A 16,762-nucleotide genomic window follows, 5' to 3' on the forward strand; every position below is an offset into this window, starting at 1 on the left:
GCATGAGTAAGCTGGTGAAAGGACTTTGATCTGCTAGCTTGCTGTCAGTCAGGAGTGTTGAGGGAGAAGCCTGCAGCAGCGAGCTGGGATTTGAAATGAGCCATCTGAAAAGGGACTGACATTGGGATGGAATTGATACTGCTTTTTTCCAACCTTGTCCTCTTGCCTCTACCAGAGATCAGCATTTACTGAGCAGAAGTAGAAGCAGCAATAAAATAGACTCTTTATTGCTGGGCAGTGGTTGGTTGCTAAGTAGTTCAGGGTGGGGTGGATAAGATGGCAGTAGTCTTTGGTGGGGGGTGAGCTGATGTCACCTGTGGGAATGGGTAGGTTAGGAGGTAACTAGGGCTGCTTGAGGTGATCAGTTGTGGGGGAGCAAGCACCTCTGGCTCCCTGCTCTTGGAAGCAACTGCAGCTGAAGAAGGGTAACTGAGGTAATTGCAGATGTATACCCAGAACACTTCAGGTTTCTCACTGAGATGTGTTTAGACAGCTCTATTCCCTCATTATCCATGTGCAAAGCCCCAGCCTTCCATGATGAGGAGAGAGCTGCTGTGCAAGGTGATGCTGAGACCAGAACCTGGTTGAAGTGGTGGGATCCTTCCCTAAAAGCATTGTGCACCTCTATCTTTGGAGAGGCTCAAGACTTCTTGTACAACCCTGGGCACTGTGATCAACCTTCCAGTTTCATCTGCCAGATTTAGATCTATGCCCTCACTAACCTGAAGCACTTGATGACTATGGAGTCATCAACTAGTTTTTTCTACATTTCCTGCATTTCTGTACTCTTCCTTCCAGCAAGGTCTTTTAGCATCTGACCTCTTATTTCCTGCCACTGAGTGCTGCTCAAGGGCTTGTTGGAACTCTTGCCAAAGGATGTTGCTGGTGGCAGGGATTTCTGTTTAAAAGGTACTTGTAACAGTAACAGGACCATGGCCCTAGCAGGAAGGGGATCACCCAGGATGATCTGGACTTAACTCCTACAAGCATACTGAGAAAAACATTTTTTTTTACCATTTAAACCACTGGTTTACTCTTTTGTGTTACCCCCATATACATGTTGGAGAATTGCAGCAGTTGCTGCTGTGGTGGTGTACTGGGGTGGAGAGACCTGTGAAAGACCTAGTAGGAGGAGGAGTCCATTGCAGCAGTGAGATTGTTTGATGCATGGTCAGAGGGTCTGGAAAAACATGGCTGCTGTGGAATGGTGCCAAGATAATCCAGTGCTTGTGCTGTTCAGTTTGCTGTGCAAAGGTAAGCTGGGGAGGGGGAGTTGGCCTCAATGTCCTCTGTGTGGTCCTCTCATCTGCAGTGTTTTAAAGCCAATCACAAACTGAATTTCTGCCCAGCAAATTGTGGAAAAGATCAGCCTAGCTCAACTCTGGCCAATCTCAGCGGCCCAAAATAGGTGTTCTGTCTGTGCTAGGTCACGTTTCTTCTCTGATCTCTAAAGCTGTGGGTAGGAACTGTCTCCTATCATGTCTGACAAGGCACAAATTAAGTGTCCCTGTCCTGGAATCTTGCTGCATGTGGCCTGGGGCAAGAGTTCCCCTGAGCATCAGGAACCGGCAGCTGTGTGTCCTCGCCAATCTCAAATCAGTGGTGATCAATTTTCAAGCCAATGCCATCCTAAGGACGGTACGGGTGTCTGTGCTGCTGAGGAGCATCTGTGTGTCAGAGCTGCAGCTCTACAGGGTGTGTAGAGGAGAGCTGGGGGAGGGACTGATGTCATGGCTCCATGTAACCACTTGCTCTCTCCTGCCTTCAACTTGTTGGATTGTGATAGAATAGTTTCAGGTGATTAATAACGCACATGTACTCTAGCTGTTCTCATTATTCCACTAATCCCCTGGAGTATGACAAACTCTTAGTAGTTTGAGAGGTTTTGTCTGTCCCTACCTCATGTAGGTCCTAAAATAAAATGAATTATCTAACTGCTCCTCGCTTTCCTGATGATTTCTCTGGTCTGGCTGGGGCTCCTGTGTCCTTCTGTTGTGTTACATAGTGGATATGACACTTGGGGACATGGTTTAGTGATAAAACATGGCAGTGCTGGGTGAACAGTTGGACTCTATGAACTCAGAATCTGTCTTTTCCAGCCTAAATGCTTCTATGATTCTAAACAGCAGTGAAGACTGGTGTCATGAGAGGCAGCTGGAGGTGAAGCAGACATGGGCCCTGCCCTGTCTTGCACACAAAGTAGTGTGTCACAGAGGTGACTCAGACTAGTAACGGGCTTAACCCTTTGCAGCAGCTCTGCAAACCAGTGTTACAGGGTAATGTGGCTGCAGAGGGAGGGCCCAGGACCTTCCTGGCTGTGGTTACTGTAGGTAAGAGCAAGGCCCAAGTCTGCATTTCTTCTGCACTGTGGTTCATGGCAAGGCAGGCCATGTGCAGCATGTCCAAGACTGTGCAGCAGTGAGGCACAGTCACTCTTGTTCAATAGATAACACTGCAGGGATGAACAGCTGTTGGATCTCTCTGCACTGTGCCTTTCCAGGCAGGGATGGAGCTGGACTCTGACCTGCCAGGAGAGCAGCACCAGAGGGGTGTGGGGACCTTTGAGCTCTGCCAGCCTGCTTGTTTCATGATACCTCAACTCAGCCCTTTGTGCCCAACCTGAAGAAATTAAGGTAGCATGGGGTGGAGCTGAGTTGCTCTCTGCCACCGCCTTGCTGTGGTATGCAACAAGCAGACACGATATGGGGTAACACCCTGCTGTTCGGGGTGGGGTTGGGTGCTGCTGAGTGTCATGGCCTCAGTCCTACTGCCAGGATGCCTCTGCCTCCTGGGATAAAGCTGTTCTGGGCAGGGAAGACTGTCCTCCCCAGCAAGTGCTTGGAGCATCTCCACCTGCAGTCCTGCCCAGGGCAGGGATATAACAGCCAGAAGCTGTCTCTCCCATACCAGAATTCCCACTCACCTCTTTTTCTTATACGTGCTGGTGCCCTGATGCCACAGGAATCCCTCTGCTTGTAGGAATGCAAGCAATGACAGAGATGTTGGAGGCCGGGAGGCAGCAGAGTCCTAAGCCAAAGGGCAAGGGGATGCCCGTGACCCGGCTCAGCTCCTGCCGGATACTGAAGTGGGCGTAACAGAGTCACATCTTGGCACAGGGGGCCCGGAGCTGGAGAGCGGAGCGCTGGCTCTCCGAGAGCGATGAAGAAGCGCTGGGGCGTGCCCGGGGCACGGGCGGAGCGGCGCCTGCCCGGCGAGGCGGCGGCAGCCGGGAAGCGAGGGCTGCCCGAGGCGGGGCGGCCCCGGGCGGGCACTCCGGGGCGGGCACGGCCGGAGCACAGTCGGGACAGCCCGGGGCGCAGCGCAGCGGCGCGGAGCCGGTGCCCGGAGCGCGATGAGGGCGGGCGGGGAGGCTCCGCACCAGGCGCTGGGCCGGCTGCGGTTCCTGCTGCAGTGCAGCGAGTGTTTCCGCCGCGCCCAGGCGCTGCCCGCCGCGCTCTGCTACGTGCCGCGGGAGGTGCAGTACAAGATCTGCAAGGACCCGTCGGCCGCCGCCGCCCGCAGCCTGCTGAGCGTGTGGGACAGCCCGGGGCCGGCGCGGGGCGGCAAGCGGGCGGCGCGGGCCACCATCGAGGTGCGGAAGGGCGGCTGCCTGCGCGCCACCGGCGAGGAGTACTGCAACGGCGCCGGGCTCTGGGTCAAGCTCAGCAAGGTAACGGGGCACCGGCACCGGGAAACACCCGGGCGGGCCGGGTCCCGGCGGCGGTGACAGGACGGGATGTGCCCGCAGGAACAGCTGGAGGAGTTCACGAGCACCCGTGGCCTGGCGGAGGGCTGGGTGCTGGCGCAGAGGTTCGGAGAGGGAGGAGATAAATTAATCCCCGTAGACTCCGTGCAGAGAATCCAGTGTCAGCACCAAACGCTGGGCGTTGATTACAGACCTGCTGTCAGGTATGGCCCCGGCCCGCTGCGCCCCCCGCAGGAACTGGGCTCTGGGCGCTGGAGAGGCGTGTGGCCGGTCCCCACAGAGGACATGCATCCCAACCATCCCAAATCTCTTGGGGCTCCCAGCACAGCCCACTCACTCCCTCCAGCGCAGGTAGGGCACATCCCCGCCGAGCACCGGTGAGTGCTCCCTCGTAGACTCATCCTGTTTGCTTGTGGCAGCGCCTGCACAGAATAAAGATGATGCCAAGGGCGTTCTGAGTCATTTGGATTTGGGCTGAGGTAGTGCAGTGGTCAGAGAGCTCAAATTTTATTTTCATGACGGAAGGTCATGTGCAGAGTGGGATTCCCCTGCTCTGTCCCAGCCTGTACCGGGTGCAGGGACACTCATCCTTCTCACAGCTGTTCCTGGATGTCACCCCAGTGCCCCACCATTGCTACTACACTTCAGGCTAAGGCAGTAATGGACACACTGAGCACTGACACATCTTTTCCATTGTGTGACTCCCCTGCCGCCCCAGCTGGGAACAAGTGGTGGACTTGACGTATTCCATGCGCCTTGGAGAGATGCCCAGGCTCGTAGAGCAGGACGAGGCTGCGGTGCAGAAGTTTAGGTATGAATGCATCTCCTAAAGCAGGACTGCAGCATCCTGAGGGGCTCCTGGCCAGGGCCTGGATGTGCCTGCAGGGCCAGGACTGGCGTCAGGGTCTGGAGGGGGGAAGATGGGTGCCATGAGATGCCTTTTGCATTGGTACCTCGACACTGCTCAAGCAAAGATGGCCTTTGCTCCATAGGCCATTGGAGTGACTGTGTGCTATTCCCACTGGGCTGGAGTGGCCATAAATACCTGATATGCTGATGATGAGATGCAGCTGTGCCATCTGTCTGCTGCAGGGACAGTGGCCTGGCCATGCTGATTTGGTGGCCATGGGACACTGCAGCCAGTCTCAACTGGGCCTTCTGCACACTGCTGGTGGGCAGGTTTGGGGTGCAGCCTGGTCTCCTCATCCTGTTAACACAGAGACTCCCTGCAGGTCTGTGCCCCCAGGCTGGACATATGAGCACGACATGGAGCTGGGGCGCTTCCTGTACGATCACAGCGAGAAGAAGCTGCAGAGCGTGGACTGCACCAAAGAACACATCAACAGCATCGAGGTCTCCTCACAGCTGGTGCGTAGTGGGGCTCCTCTGCAGCCTAAAATCAGCATAAGACATGTGAGCATCACCACAGATGTGGGGAGGAGGGGCCAGCTGTGGCTGTCTCCTCTGTGAGGGGCAGGGGATGGTGGGGGGGTTTTGCTGCTCTAGCAAAGCTTTTGGGAGTTGGGTGTTGGGAGCCAAACCCCGTTGTGTCTCTGGGGCACTAGGGGTCCACAGCCATGCCCAGTTTGCTATGTCAGGGTGCCACCATCCAGTCACAGCCTAGCAAACCAAGGGGCTGGCATATTCCTGGCCTCCTTTGATCCCACAAAACCCATCTAAGAGGAGGCCGTGGCGTGTCCAAGGATGCTCATCTCCCTTCTCTGCTCGCTACACTCTTGCAGGAGGATTGTGGTGCAGCCCGTCTGACGGACAACCTGACGTACACCTGCTGGGAGAGCAGCGGGCCCCCAGGGCAGCACTGGGTGCGCCTCAACATGAAGAAAGGCGCCATTGTCAAGTGAGACCTCGGGGTGTCCCTTCCATGCCAACAGCTGGGCCAGGGAAGGGCAGGGTGCAGGGCAAAGCACCATCTTCCTCATTAACCCAGATGTACCCCAGCTGCAGCTGGGGGTGTGGGGTTAAGGTGAGGAACAGCTGCTGCCAAAGGCACCCCAGGAAGACACAGCTTTGCCCCAGGGCTGGGACAACTCTGGGGGCATCTTTGGGCCCACACAGCTCATGAGGGGAGGACAATGCTGTTCCTTGTTCTTCTCACCCCCAGGAGACTGTGGCTGATGCTGGATGGGCAGTCCAATTCCTATGTACCCAGGAGAGTGGCTGTGTATGGGGGAACACTAAGCAGGCTGCATCACCTGAGAACAGTCCTAATTAATGAGTGAGTAATGAGTGAGGAGCAGCCTGTGCCCAGTTTGTGCCAAACTCCTGAGCTGTCTCTACATCCTGAGCAGATGTTAAGGATGGGGCTGGGGTTGGTTCTGAGTGACTTGCCAGTGACAGTGTCTCTCCAAGGGCTGGAACTCCCTGGGTGCAGGCTTCATCTGCTCCCACAAGTGCGGTGGTCCCTTGCTTCCATGTGCCAGTCAAGTGCCTTAATCTCTTCTCCTGCTCCTCACCCATGCTGCAGCTGCTGGTCTGCAGCATGCTTCCTTCTGCCTGGTGGCTTTAGTGGTCTTTCTGCCTTTTTCTCCTCTCTTCTGGGAACACACACTAGTGCTGCCACCTTCCTGAGCATCTCTGCCATGCTGTAGCCAAGAACTCATGGGGTGCTTCACCTCTCCATCTCCACCCTGGCCCTGAGCACCCTTCTCAAGGCAGCCAGGGGTTTACACAGGATCACAAAGGTCTCCTTCACCTTCCCCCAAAACGGGACTATTAGATGTTTCCTGGCTGAGCAGTGAAATCTGTCTCTGAAGAAGCACACGAGCCTGCAGAGGTGTCCTTTGCAGTGGCAGGAATCAGCTCCTCACTGTATCTGCATACTTGCAGTGGTTTTCCCCCCCGGGCTCACAGAACTTTGATGGGACCTTGAAAAAGGTGTTGAAAATACACTTAGTAAATTGCTCATTTACACAAATCCATTTCTTTCAAAAACACACCACTCTTGCATGACCAACTCTGCTTGAATGATGATTCTGCCCTTGTGAGATATGCTGGGACCCCCCAAGAGCAGTGACATGCTCTCAGCTATCTTGTCTTTCTGTACTGCTTTGAATTTGTGCTCTTTTCTGGCTTTTTGGATGCGGCTTCCACCTTCTCCAGAACGTCTCTGTGCTTCTGACGGCCTCTTCTCTCTGCTTGGGCACCTCCTGCCACAGCCCTGGTGAGGTGTGGGGGGCTTTTGCATGGGTAGAAGCACATCCTTGGCTGGGGAGCCAGAGTGGCCTGTGCCTCACTGGCCACGTCACCGTTGTCTGTGCCTCATGGCTCTGTCATCTCCCTCTGTGCTGTGTGCAGGAACAGCTACCAGAGTGTCTGCATCCTCCGCGACATGAAAACCCACATGCCGGTGCTGGAGATTCGCTTCCTGGAGTGCCGGGGTGAGCCTGTGCACCCAGACTGTGGCTGCCAGCCCAGCCTGGCCCTAAACCTGCAGATAGTCCTGGGATTGTGGCTCTTCCTGCCACACTGCCTCCTTTTTGGGATCCACTGGCAGGAAGGTTGAGGAATGAGCTTCATATGAGATGCTGCAGGTGCTGGTGGCACCTCACCCCTGGTTGCAGCATCCAAGCCGTGCTGGCCGCAGCACACGCAGCATCACTGTTCTTTCTTGGCAGACCAGGGGTACAATGTCCGTCTGCAGGGGATTAAGATCATGTCCTTCTGGGAGTGGGACCTGATTCTGAACTCCGACATGTTCCAGCCAGCCCGGCTGGTTCGCTACTCTCTCCTGGAAGGGGTGAACCCTGACGTGCTGTACCGGCGAGCTGTGCTCATTCAGAGGTACGGCACAGGGATGCCACAATTCCTACAGTGATCTCAGCCCCAAAAAGCATCATGCCCTGACCTGCAGGGCAGCCCCAGGCTAGGGTCAGCACTGGCCCCACAGAGACCCTCTGCAGTGATTCAGCTGCAGTGCAGTGGCTTGGGCTGGGCTGTCCTTGTTTGCAGCATTTTATTGAGGGAATAAAAAATAAAGTGTTTGGCCAGAGGGTGCTGGGTGGGTGCTCCCCTCGTGTCTGTGTCCCTCCATGGCCTGGAGGGGACCTATGTGCAGGGAGCACAGTGCCCAAGGGTTGTGGTGAAATGCTCCTCTCCTGCAGCCTCACTCACACTGCTTCTGTCCTGTCTCCAGGTTTGTCCAACTCCTGGAAAGTGTCCTGTGTTACCTGATCCCTCTCTCCGAGGACAGCATCGGCACCTTCAGTGCACTCAGGGTGAGCATGCGCCAGGCTTCCCTAGGATGGTGCCAGTAAGGGCATCTCCTCACAAGTTCAGGTTTTCTGGATGTTTCCTCCTTGATCCAGTAGAGGCATACCAGCCCAGGGCTGAGAGCTGGCATGTTTGGCATTGCTTGAGGGATGGAGAAGCATCCCCTGCGACACCAGGGCTGACCTGGGGAGCAGGAGACAGCAGGTGGTAGCAGGATCAGACCTCTAACCATCTGTGCTTGTCCCCTGTTAGAACATGAAGCCATTCCTGCTGCTGTCCAAGCAGAGTGAAGCTCTCATTGCCCACTGTCTGCAGTCCTCAGAGAGCTCTGCTCCTCACACTCTGCCAAAGCTCTACATCAATCGGCTCCTGGCCCGGGAGCACCGAGCCAACCCTGCACGAGACCCCAGCTGTAGGAACGCCGTCTTCACCCAGGTATGGCAACACCATGCCCTGTGCCAGGTACCTGTCACTTCAGCAGTATTTTGACCTCATCTCATTCCTTTTCTGCACTACTACTCCCCAGCTGTATGAAGGCCTCAGATCTTCAAAGAACAATCAGCCCCTGGACTACAGGTAGGCCTTCAGTGTCATATTTGTGGGGTGTCATTTCCCCAGAGCAGGGTGCAAGGGCATTTCAGGTGCTACTGGTATGCTCAGAGGAGGGATGTGCATGGGCCTGTTGCTTCCCCACAGGTGGCCCTTGACCCACACCCAGTGGTGGGAGTGTGATTTCATCACTGAGGGCATCATTGACAATGGTGAGAGCTCTCCTCTGGTGTCTCCTGTGTTGGGGTGCAACCCAGTGGGTGTCCATGCTGCACTAGCTGCTCTGGGACCAGCAGCCCTGCTCTGCAAACATGAGATCATCCCTGTATCTCCCCTACCCCACCAGTGCTGCTGCTGGCCCAGAGAGGGGAGCAGCTTGGCTGGATCCTGTGGCTCAGTGTCTGGTCCTGGTATGTCAGGCACTAACCATCTTCTGCCCCCTGGCAGGTGGTGGCTTTCGGGACAGCCTGTCAGATGTGTCAGAGGAACTGTGTCCCAGCTCCGGTGATGTCCCAGTGCCTCTGCCATTCTTTGTGCGCACCTCCAATCAGGTTTGGCATCCCACTGTCTGCCTGTCCAGGCCAGGGGAGTCAGTTCAGCAGAGCCTGGGGTGTTAGCCCTATCTTAATGCTTGCAGGGCTATTGACTGGGGGAGCTGTGCTTGTACCTGGGTGGTAGAGATCTCCTGGAGGAGTGTAAAGGGCTGGAGAGGCAGGTGGAGGAGTGATTCTGTGGGAGGCTGCAGGAGACACCATGCTGGGCTCGTCAAATATCTGTGTTCCCTAAGCATCTCTCCCACAGGCCGACAGCAGCAGTGACACCAGGGACATGTATATCCCCAACCCCTCCTGCAAGGACTTCCCCAAGTATGAGTGGATCGGGCAGCTGATGGGAGCAGCTCTGAGGAGCAAAGAGTTTCTGGTGAGCACAGCAGAGCCTTCCCGGCCAGTGAGGGGACTTGACAGGGGCCATCATGTCTTGGGCAGAGGTGGTGCCCATGGGTGAAGGAGAGGAAGGAGGAGAATGCTTGTGTCTGCTCCTTTTGGCAGATCCTGTCTTTGCCAGCGCTGGTGTGGAAGCAGCTGGCAGGGGAGGAGATCAGCTGGAGCAAGGACTTTGCCACTGTGGACTCAGAGCTGGTGAGCAGGGCTGGGTGCTGGCAGGGTAGTGCTGTGCTCCCTCATGGCTGTTCTGGCTCCAGTGTGTGGCTTTTGCTCATTTGGGTTGCAGGTGAAGCGGCTGGAGGTGCTGGAGAGGGTGGACAAGAAAGACTTTGAGTTCATGTTTGGCAAAGAGTTAACCTACACAACAATGCTGAGTGACCAGCGTATGGTGGAGCTGATCCCCAATGGCAGCAACATCGCTGTGCGCTACGAGGACCGCAAGGAGTTCATCCGCCTGGTGCAAAAGGCTCGGCTGGAGGAGAGCAAGGAGCAGGTGACAATGTCTCCCAGGGTTGCGAGGGGACCCTGCTCCTGTGGAAAGACATCCTGATACCTGTGGGACTGGTGGTTGCCAAAATGTGTCCCCCAGCTCCAGCTGGATGGTTTCTTTGGGCATCCCATGTCCAGGACGTCCATGTGCCCTGGGGATCCCTTTTGGGGTGCTGTGGTTGCTGTCCCCAAAGCCCTAGGTGGCTGCCCAGGGCTTAGACCTCCTGTGTTGACATGGGACCCGTCCTGTGTCCCCACAGATTGAAGCCATACGTGCTGGGCTGCTCTGTGTGGTGCCTCAGCCTGTGCTGGACCTGCTCACCTGGCAGCAGATGGAGAAGAGGATCTGTGGGGACCCAGAGATCACAGTAGCTGAACTACGGAAGTTCAGTAAGTCACAGGGCCAGCCCAGAGCTGCTCCGTGCCCTCCACAAGGGCAGGGGATTCCCTTGATAATGCTTGTCCTGCACATGCAGCCTGGTCATGGGGTGCCTGAGAGCCTGGGGGAGGATAAGTCAGAGGGTCCCTGGATGCTTCAGGTTTAGCAGCAAACCCCACTGGACCCCACTGTGGTCCATTTGGTCCTTAGTTGCTGTGGGCAAAGGTGAGTGGCCACTCTGCAAACTAGGACCTCTGTTTTTCCACCCACGATGACGCAAGTTGCTGGTCCCACTCTGGGGAGCCAGGGGCTCTCATGGGCTCACTGAGGAGCAGAGAGTCTCCTCCTTTCCTTTGCTTTGCTGGGAGTTTCTAATTAAGCCATTGCACATTCTTTGTCACAGTCAAGTTTGATGACTTCTCCTCTGATGATACTCGTATCCAGTATTTCTGGGAGGCACTCAACAACTTCACCAGTGGTGAGTGACCCCAAGCCTTTCCTTGCTCTTCATGTGCAGTAGGACAGGCCAGGATATGGGGTACCCACTGCCCTGTGCCCCAGGGGTGTCACCAGGTGCTTCCCTAGGAATTGGCTGGGGTCATCCCACCTGGCCCTTCCTGGGATGCTGAGAGCATCCCTTAGCTTTGCCCCATGCTCCTGGGGTGATTCTGCAAGGCAGATCTTGCAGTGACAGCAGTGACTGGGACAGTCCTGTCCCTGAGAACTGAGCTCTGTCCTTCCCCTCAGAGGATCTCAGCCGTTTCCTCAAGTTCGTCACCGGCCGGAGCCGCCTCCCAGTTCAGATCAATGTCTACCCAGAAAGGTCTAAGTGAGTCCATCCTGCCTGTGTTGAGGTCCCTGTGCCATGCTGGGGTCCCCACACGATGTGAGGTCCCTGCGCTGTGCTGGGGTCTGACTCTTCTTTCTCCCAAGCTCGGATGCGTTGGACCTGATGCCGCAGGCCTGCACTTGCTCCTGCACCTTCTTCCTGCCCAACTATTCCTCGTGAGTTGAGCTGGGGATAGGGATACTCCCCACTCCTTGGGGCTGGTGTTGGGGTTCCCATCAAGACTCACCAAGCCTTCCCCTGGGGAATGTCCAGGCAGGTGTGGGGAGGGAAGCCTGAGGTTTTCTGTGCCCATCTGTGCCCATCATGGGTCACATCATGGCTGTGACCTTGTGTTCCCCCTGCCAGGGCCAAGGTCTGCGAGGACCTGCTGCGCTACGCCGTGTACAACTGCATGTCCATTGACACTGACAAGAACTCCTGGGATGAATGAGACCCCCGTGTGCCCCACGCCATGGAAACCTCAGGGACACTGGATTCAATAAAACTGCAGGGCCAGATCCTGTTGTCCTGCTCCAGGTCTTGTTTGTGTCTGTGCTTCTCTAGAACTGGGACTGGAGCGTGTGGCCAGTGCTGCAGCTGGAGGGGTCAGCGTGGCACTGGCTGCTGGGTGCTTTGCCTGCACTGGGTCATGCAGGGTGGAGAGTGGGGGCGGGGGGCGCTGTGAGTCCTGTCCCTTCTCTGGACATGGTGTGGGGAGCACAGCTGCGAAGTGACCCCCCCCAGTGCCCTCCAGTGCACCCCACACAGAGCCCCCACTGCCCCCCATTACCCCCCGCAGTCCTTCCTGCGGCCGCCTGGGGGCGCTGTTCCGCCGAGCGCCCCCCGCTGCCGGGCAGGGATCCATGACTCGGCGCTCGGCAGCGTGGGGTCCTTCTCTCGGTGTTCCTCTCGCCGTCCTGGCTGGGTGAAGGCCGCCCGCAGCCCACCGGGGAGGAGGATCGATTCCATCGGTGCTCGCTCGCGATCGACGCTCTCGGCTGTCCGCGCGCAGGCGCAGCGCGGCCGCGCCGCCATTGCTGCGCTGTCAGTGCCGGGAGCGGTCGCGGGGACCGGAGGAGTGAACCGGCCTTGTCTCACCTGTCCCGGGGAGGCCCTGCCCTGTCTCTGTGTCACTCCGCCACACGATGGAGTTCCAGGCCGTGGTGATGGCGGCCGGAGGCGGCTCCCGCATGACGGACCTGACCTCCAGCATCCCGAAGCCGCTGCTCCCGGTGGGGAACCGGCCCCTGCTCTGGTACCCGCTGAACCTCCTGGAGCGCGCCGGCTTCGAAGGTGAGGCACGGCGGGGTCCGGGCGTGCTGATCCCGGTCACTGCGGGCTGCCCCTGGTCACTGCGGGCTGTCCCCGGTCGCCGCCGCCGCTCCCGTCCCTTCTCCCGCCGCTCTCATGCCGTGTCGTCGGTGCCCTGTTGGACGGGGCAGGTGCTGTAGCACATCTCTCCTCTGCGCTGGAGCTGCACTGTTGGCCCGTGTCACATCCCTTCCTGCCCTCTTGGCTGCGCTCTCTGTGCCTGCACCTTCTACCCCTCCTCTCGCCAAGGGCCGCGCGTGTCTGAAAGGAGCTTGTAGAGAGCTGTGTGTCGGTCTTTTCTCCCAGGAAACGAGGGACAGGACGAGAGGAAATGGTCTCAAGTTCCACCAAGGGAGGTTTAGATTGGATATTATGGAAAGTTATTTTTACTGAAGGGGTTTTAAAGCGTTGGAACAGATTGCCCAGAGAAGTGGTGGAGTCACCATCCCTGGAAGTTTTCAAAAACCATGAGTATGTGACACTTGAGGATGAGGTTTAGTGGTGAACATGGTGGTGGTGCTGGTTGGTTGGACTTGATGATCTTAAAGGTCTTTTCCAAGATTAGTGATTCCCTGATTCGAGGCTTTTCCCAGCTTTGATGTCTTTTCCTGAGTTGCTGACCATGAGTCTCTCATGTTTCCTTCTCAGAGTCGTTAATGGCAGCAGCGTGAGGAGTGTCAGCCCCCCGGGGATGGCTCGTGGTTTGTTGTTTCAGCCTGGCCCCAAGTTCAGGGTTATTGGCTCTGTCTGGGGTGTTCAGTCCGTGTGGCAGCACAGAGCCAGCACTGGGGTCTGGCCACAACAGGGCAGGGGAATGGCAGACTCGTGTTGCTTTGCTCCACAGTGGGACTAAGGTGCTGTTTAGTACCTGGTGAGGTTCTTCAGTCTCTTCTGAGTTTAGGCTTTTGTTCACCTTCTGGGTGCTGGACCACATCTTCCTGTGGCATCCCCCCAGCTTCTTAGAAAGCTTCTTCCTGACACCTTTCAAGTGTCTGGGGTTTTTATGTTTGTGTTTTTCTTTTGCATTTCTGTTTCGCTGTTTTGTCTTTGTGATTATTCTGTACTTCATCCTGAGTTTGTGGTTTTTTTCCTGACTGCTTCTTTTTTCTGTGGAGATGTAAAGATCAGCTCATGATTATCCATGTTAACCTCTTATTATTTCAGTGTGAGGGAACAAAACTAAGAGCAGACTTTGCCTTTATTCTGTTTCATTAGAAAATCCTAAAGAACTTCTGTTCTTTGGATTTTTTTGTTGTTGTTGTTGTTGTTTGTCAAAATCTGCATTCTGAATGTCTGCCTTCTTTGCCTGTTCTCTTGTCCCTTTTTTTTTCCTCCCCAATATTTTTATCTTGCAATGGAAATTTAGATAGCTAAAATCTTCTGTATAATCAGTGTTGTGCTTTGTGTGGCTCTTTATTCAGAAATAACCATTTCCACTTGATGCTCTTGACCACTGGTAGCTGCCCCTCTACTCAGCCCTAGTGAGGCTGCATCTGGAGTGCTGTGTCCAGTTCTGGGCTCCTCAGGACAGAAAATGTGGAGCTCCTGGACTGAGACCAGTGGAGGGCAACAAAGATGATGAAGGGACTGGAGCATCTCTCTTATGAGGAAATGCTGAGGGAGATGAGCCTGTTCAGCCTCAAGAAGAGACAACTGAGAGGGAACTCATCAATGTCTCTCAGTCTCTGAAGGGACATGTCAGGAGGATGGACTGGGCTCTGATCAGTGATGCCAGGCGATGGTACAAGAGGAAACAAGCAGAAACTGATTCCCCAGAAGTTTCACCTGAAAATGAGAAAAAAACTTGTTTAATGTGCAGGTGACCGAGCACTGGGACAGGCTGTCCAGAGAGGGCGTGGGACCTCCCTCACTGGGGATATCCCAGAACCATCTGGACACAACCCTGTGCAATGGGATTTGAGATGGCCCTGCTGGAGCAGGGAGGGTGGATCAGATGACCCACTGTGGTCCCTTCCGACCTGAACTGTGCTGTGACTGTGATACTGCTGCAGTCAGACCTTTCTCACACACAGCTCTTCACCTTACCTATCTCCAGTGAAAATGTGGACATGCAGGGTTGTATTCAGTAAGTGTCTTCAGCTTCAGTAAGCAAACTGGCACCTTCCTCCTTCCTTGTTTCACACCTGTGACCAAGCTGTACATTCCTGCATTAAATGATCCAGTGGCATGAATTCACTCCCTGGATGATTTTTATTAAGTACTACATAAGCCTTTAGTTCCTCATACTTGTTTATGTAAGTAAGTAAGTGTTCCATGGGCTGACTCACTGTGTCTCTTTTGCCCTAATTGCAAGTGCTTCATCGCTCCTAATATTTAGGAGACCTTTGCCCAGCTCACCAGGTTTGTGCTCAGCTGTGTGAGCTTACAACTTGAACCTGACACCAATTCCATCTTCATCAGTTAATTCTTTGCTTAACTCAAGGTGTGCTTTCAGTCCCTTTCCCTGGGTTCTTCAGCCTCTTTTAAATCTGTGTTGGCATCCAGTATGGGAGTGGAAGAGCAGCCATGTCTCTGGCACCAAAATGCCACACAATTCCCATGTTTACAGTTCCTTCCTCTTTTAATAGGTTCAAGATGAGTTAAGCTTTGATTGATGCAGATTTATTCTTGATGTGTTTTCATCTTGCTTGTACTATTACTATTATTATTTATTATTCTCCATACTTCTCTGTTAAAATTCCATGTGGAATACAATGTTATAGTGTTGGGGTATTTTGAGGGGATATTTTAACTGGAAAATTTGATTGTTGCTTTTCCTTCCCATTCTTGAGACTGGGGAAAAAGGTTTCTTGTCATTTTGTTCCCTCAGTCTTTTCTTTGCAGATCTTCTGTTCTCACATTCTTCATCTTGGAAAGTATGCTTTCATGCCAGTGTTGATTTCCTTCAAATATGCATTTATCCTTTTTCTTTTGTAGATGGAATGAGTTTGTTGCTCATATATTACTCCACTTTCTTGCCAAGCTGATGCTGAGAAATAGTTTAACCATTGTATTGTAATGGTGTGGTTGGTGGTGTTGTCCACAGAGGATTACACAGGATCGGGGCAGCAAAAGGCAAAGCTCTGAAGTGTTGGTGACATGAACACGGGCTCTCGTTGGTCTGTTTGAGGACATACAGTTTGAGATTGCTGGCTAGTGATAGAAGTGTCTGTTCTATCTTGCTAACTCATGCCACACATGCATGTGTCCCTTCCAGTAACAACCTCCACCCAGCAAAGCAGGGGAGATTGTTTTCATGTTCATTAGCAGTTTAATTCTTTCCTTGAGAAGTTACTGTTGCCAAAAGAGCTTGGCTGGGTGGAGAGCCCAGTTATGTTACTCAAGCCTTTTGACAGTTTCATCAGCCTTTCTAAATAAAAAAGTGGGTGTATCTTATTTGTGATGAATATTATTTGGATTTTTTTTCTGCTTCATCTCATCTCATCTCATTCTCCCTTGTCCTAGAGGTCATTGTGATTACAAGGAAGGAAATCCAAAAGATGCTAAACCTGGACACAAAAATGAAGCTCGATTTTGTGTGCATCAGTGACAACATGGACATGGGTACAGCAGATTCACTGAGGCATATTCACCAGAAAATTAAGGTATTACTGTCTTTTATTGAACTGACTGGAAGTTATTTGTTTATAATTTTTTGTTGTTGTTGTGTTGTGAGGAGTGCCCTGTGCAATGATACTGTGCATAACTGAATTTCCTGATCTTCAAAAGTGCTGAATTTTGTGTCACCTCACGGGAGAACTCACACAGAGACTTTGAATGACTGGAATTGAGAACTGGGAAGGCTGGAGCCTGTTCAGGCTGGGCTCTGGCTGCTTCTTGGTCTGTGTTAGCTTTCTCTCAAGGTAATTAAAAGGTTGTATTTGTTTCTGCGTTTTTTTGATACAGTATGTGATAGTTGTTGTCCACCTGGTGCTTGGGGAAGTAGCTCTGCACAAATGTTCTTTGCTTTCTTAGGCAATGCAGTGGTGCTCAGAAAGTTTGTGTTCACTGTTGGCCCTGACACAGGCGTGCCTGTGCTGTTGGGTCAGTGGCTTGTGCTGGGCTTCAGTTTTCTGCTTTTTCTCCGCTTTTGCTCACTTGGTCTTACAGTAAGCTTTTCAATAAACAGTGCCCAGATGTGATAAAGGGCTGCTGTTCGAATAAAACCAAGTTTATAGAATTTTAATTTCCAGCTGCATAATTAAAACACTCCCATGTAAGGCAGAAATGCTGCTCGGAGCTCTTACTGTGATCTGGGATGGAATTTTGTTTTTGTTGTTGTCATAGACTTAATCATAGGATTTGTTCCCTGTCTGTTTAGGCCA

The 16,762-nt window shown here is 53.8% G+C and overlaps 2 protein-coding genes across 2 annotated transcripts in view; both read left to right on the top strand.

Annotated features, from left to right (window-relative positions):
• Positions 1–3,352: 3,352 nt before the first annotated feature.
• LOC310912700 (E3 ubiquitin-protein ligase HECTD3-like) lies at positions 3,353–11,676 on the top strand (the record flags this gene model as incomplete). Its single annotated transcript, XM_083867472.1, has 21 exons — positions 3,353–3,670; positions 3,749–3,909; positions 4,425–4,517; positions 4,939–5,074; positions 5,449–5,564; positions 5,829–5,942; positions 7,022–7,104; positions 7,342–7,507; positions 7,860–7,941; positions 8,189–8,371; positions 8,463–8,512; positions 8,633–8,697; positions 8,933–9,036; positions 9,287–9,406; positions 9,535–9,624; positions 9,716–9,922; positions 10,179–10,308; positions 10,701–10,775; positions 11,045–11,126; positions 11,231–11,302; positions 11,493–11,676. The coding sequence occupies 21 exons, from the start codon at positions 3,353–3,355 to the stop codon at positions 11,575–11,577; spliced, it is 2,532 nt and encodes an 843-aa protein (XP_083723598.1). The 3' UTR covers positions 11,578–11,676.
• Positions 11,677–12,158: 482 nt separating this feature from the next.
• The window catches only part of EIF2B3 (eukaryotic translation initiation factor 2B subunit gamma), a 99,702-nt gene continuing 95,098 nt past the window's right edge, over positions 12,159–16,762 (top strand). The window contains exons 1-2 of the mRNA XM_083867324.1: positions 12,159–12,419; positions 15,903–16,042. Of these exons, the coding sequence (XP_083723450.1) occupies positions 12,272–12,419; positions 15,903–16,042 (288 nt within the window). The 5' untranslated portion in view covers positions 12,159–12,271. The remainder of the gene's footprint in view (positions 12,420–15,902; positions 16,043–16,762) is intronic.

The sequence above is a fragment of the Zosterops lateralis genome (assembly GCF_965231275.1).
Source record: "Zosterops lateralis genome assembly, chromosome: 9".
Taxonomy (NCBI): Eukaryota; Metazoa; Chordata; class Aves; order Passeriformes; family Zosteropidae; genus Zosterops; species Zosterops lateralis.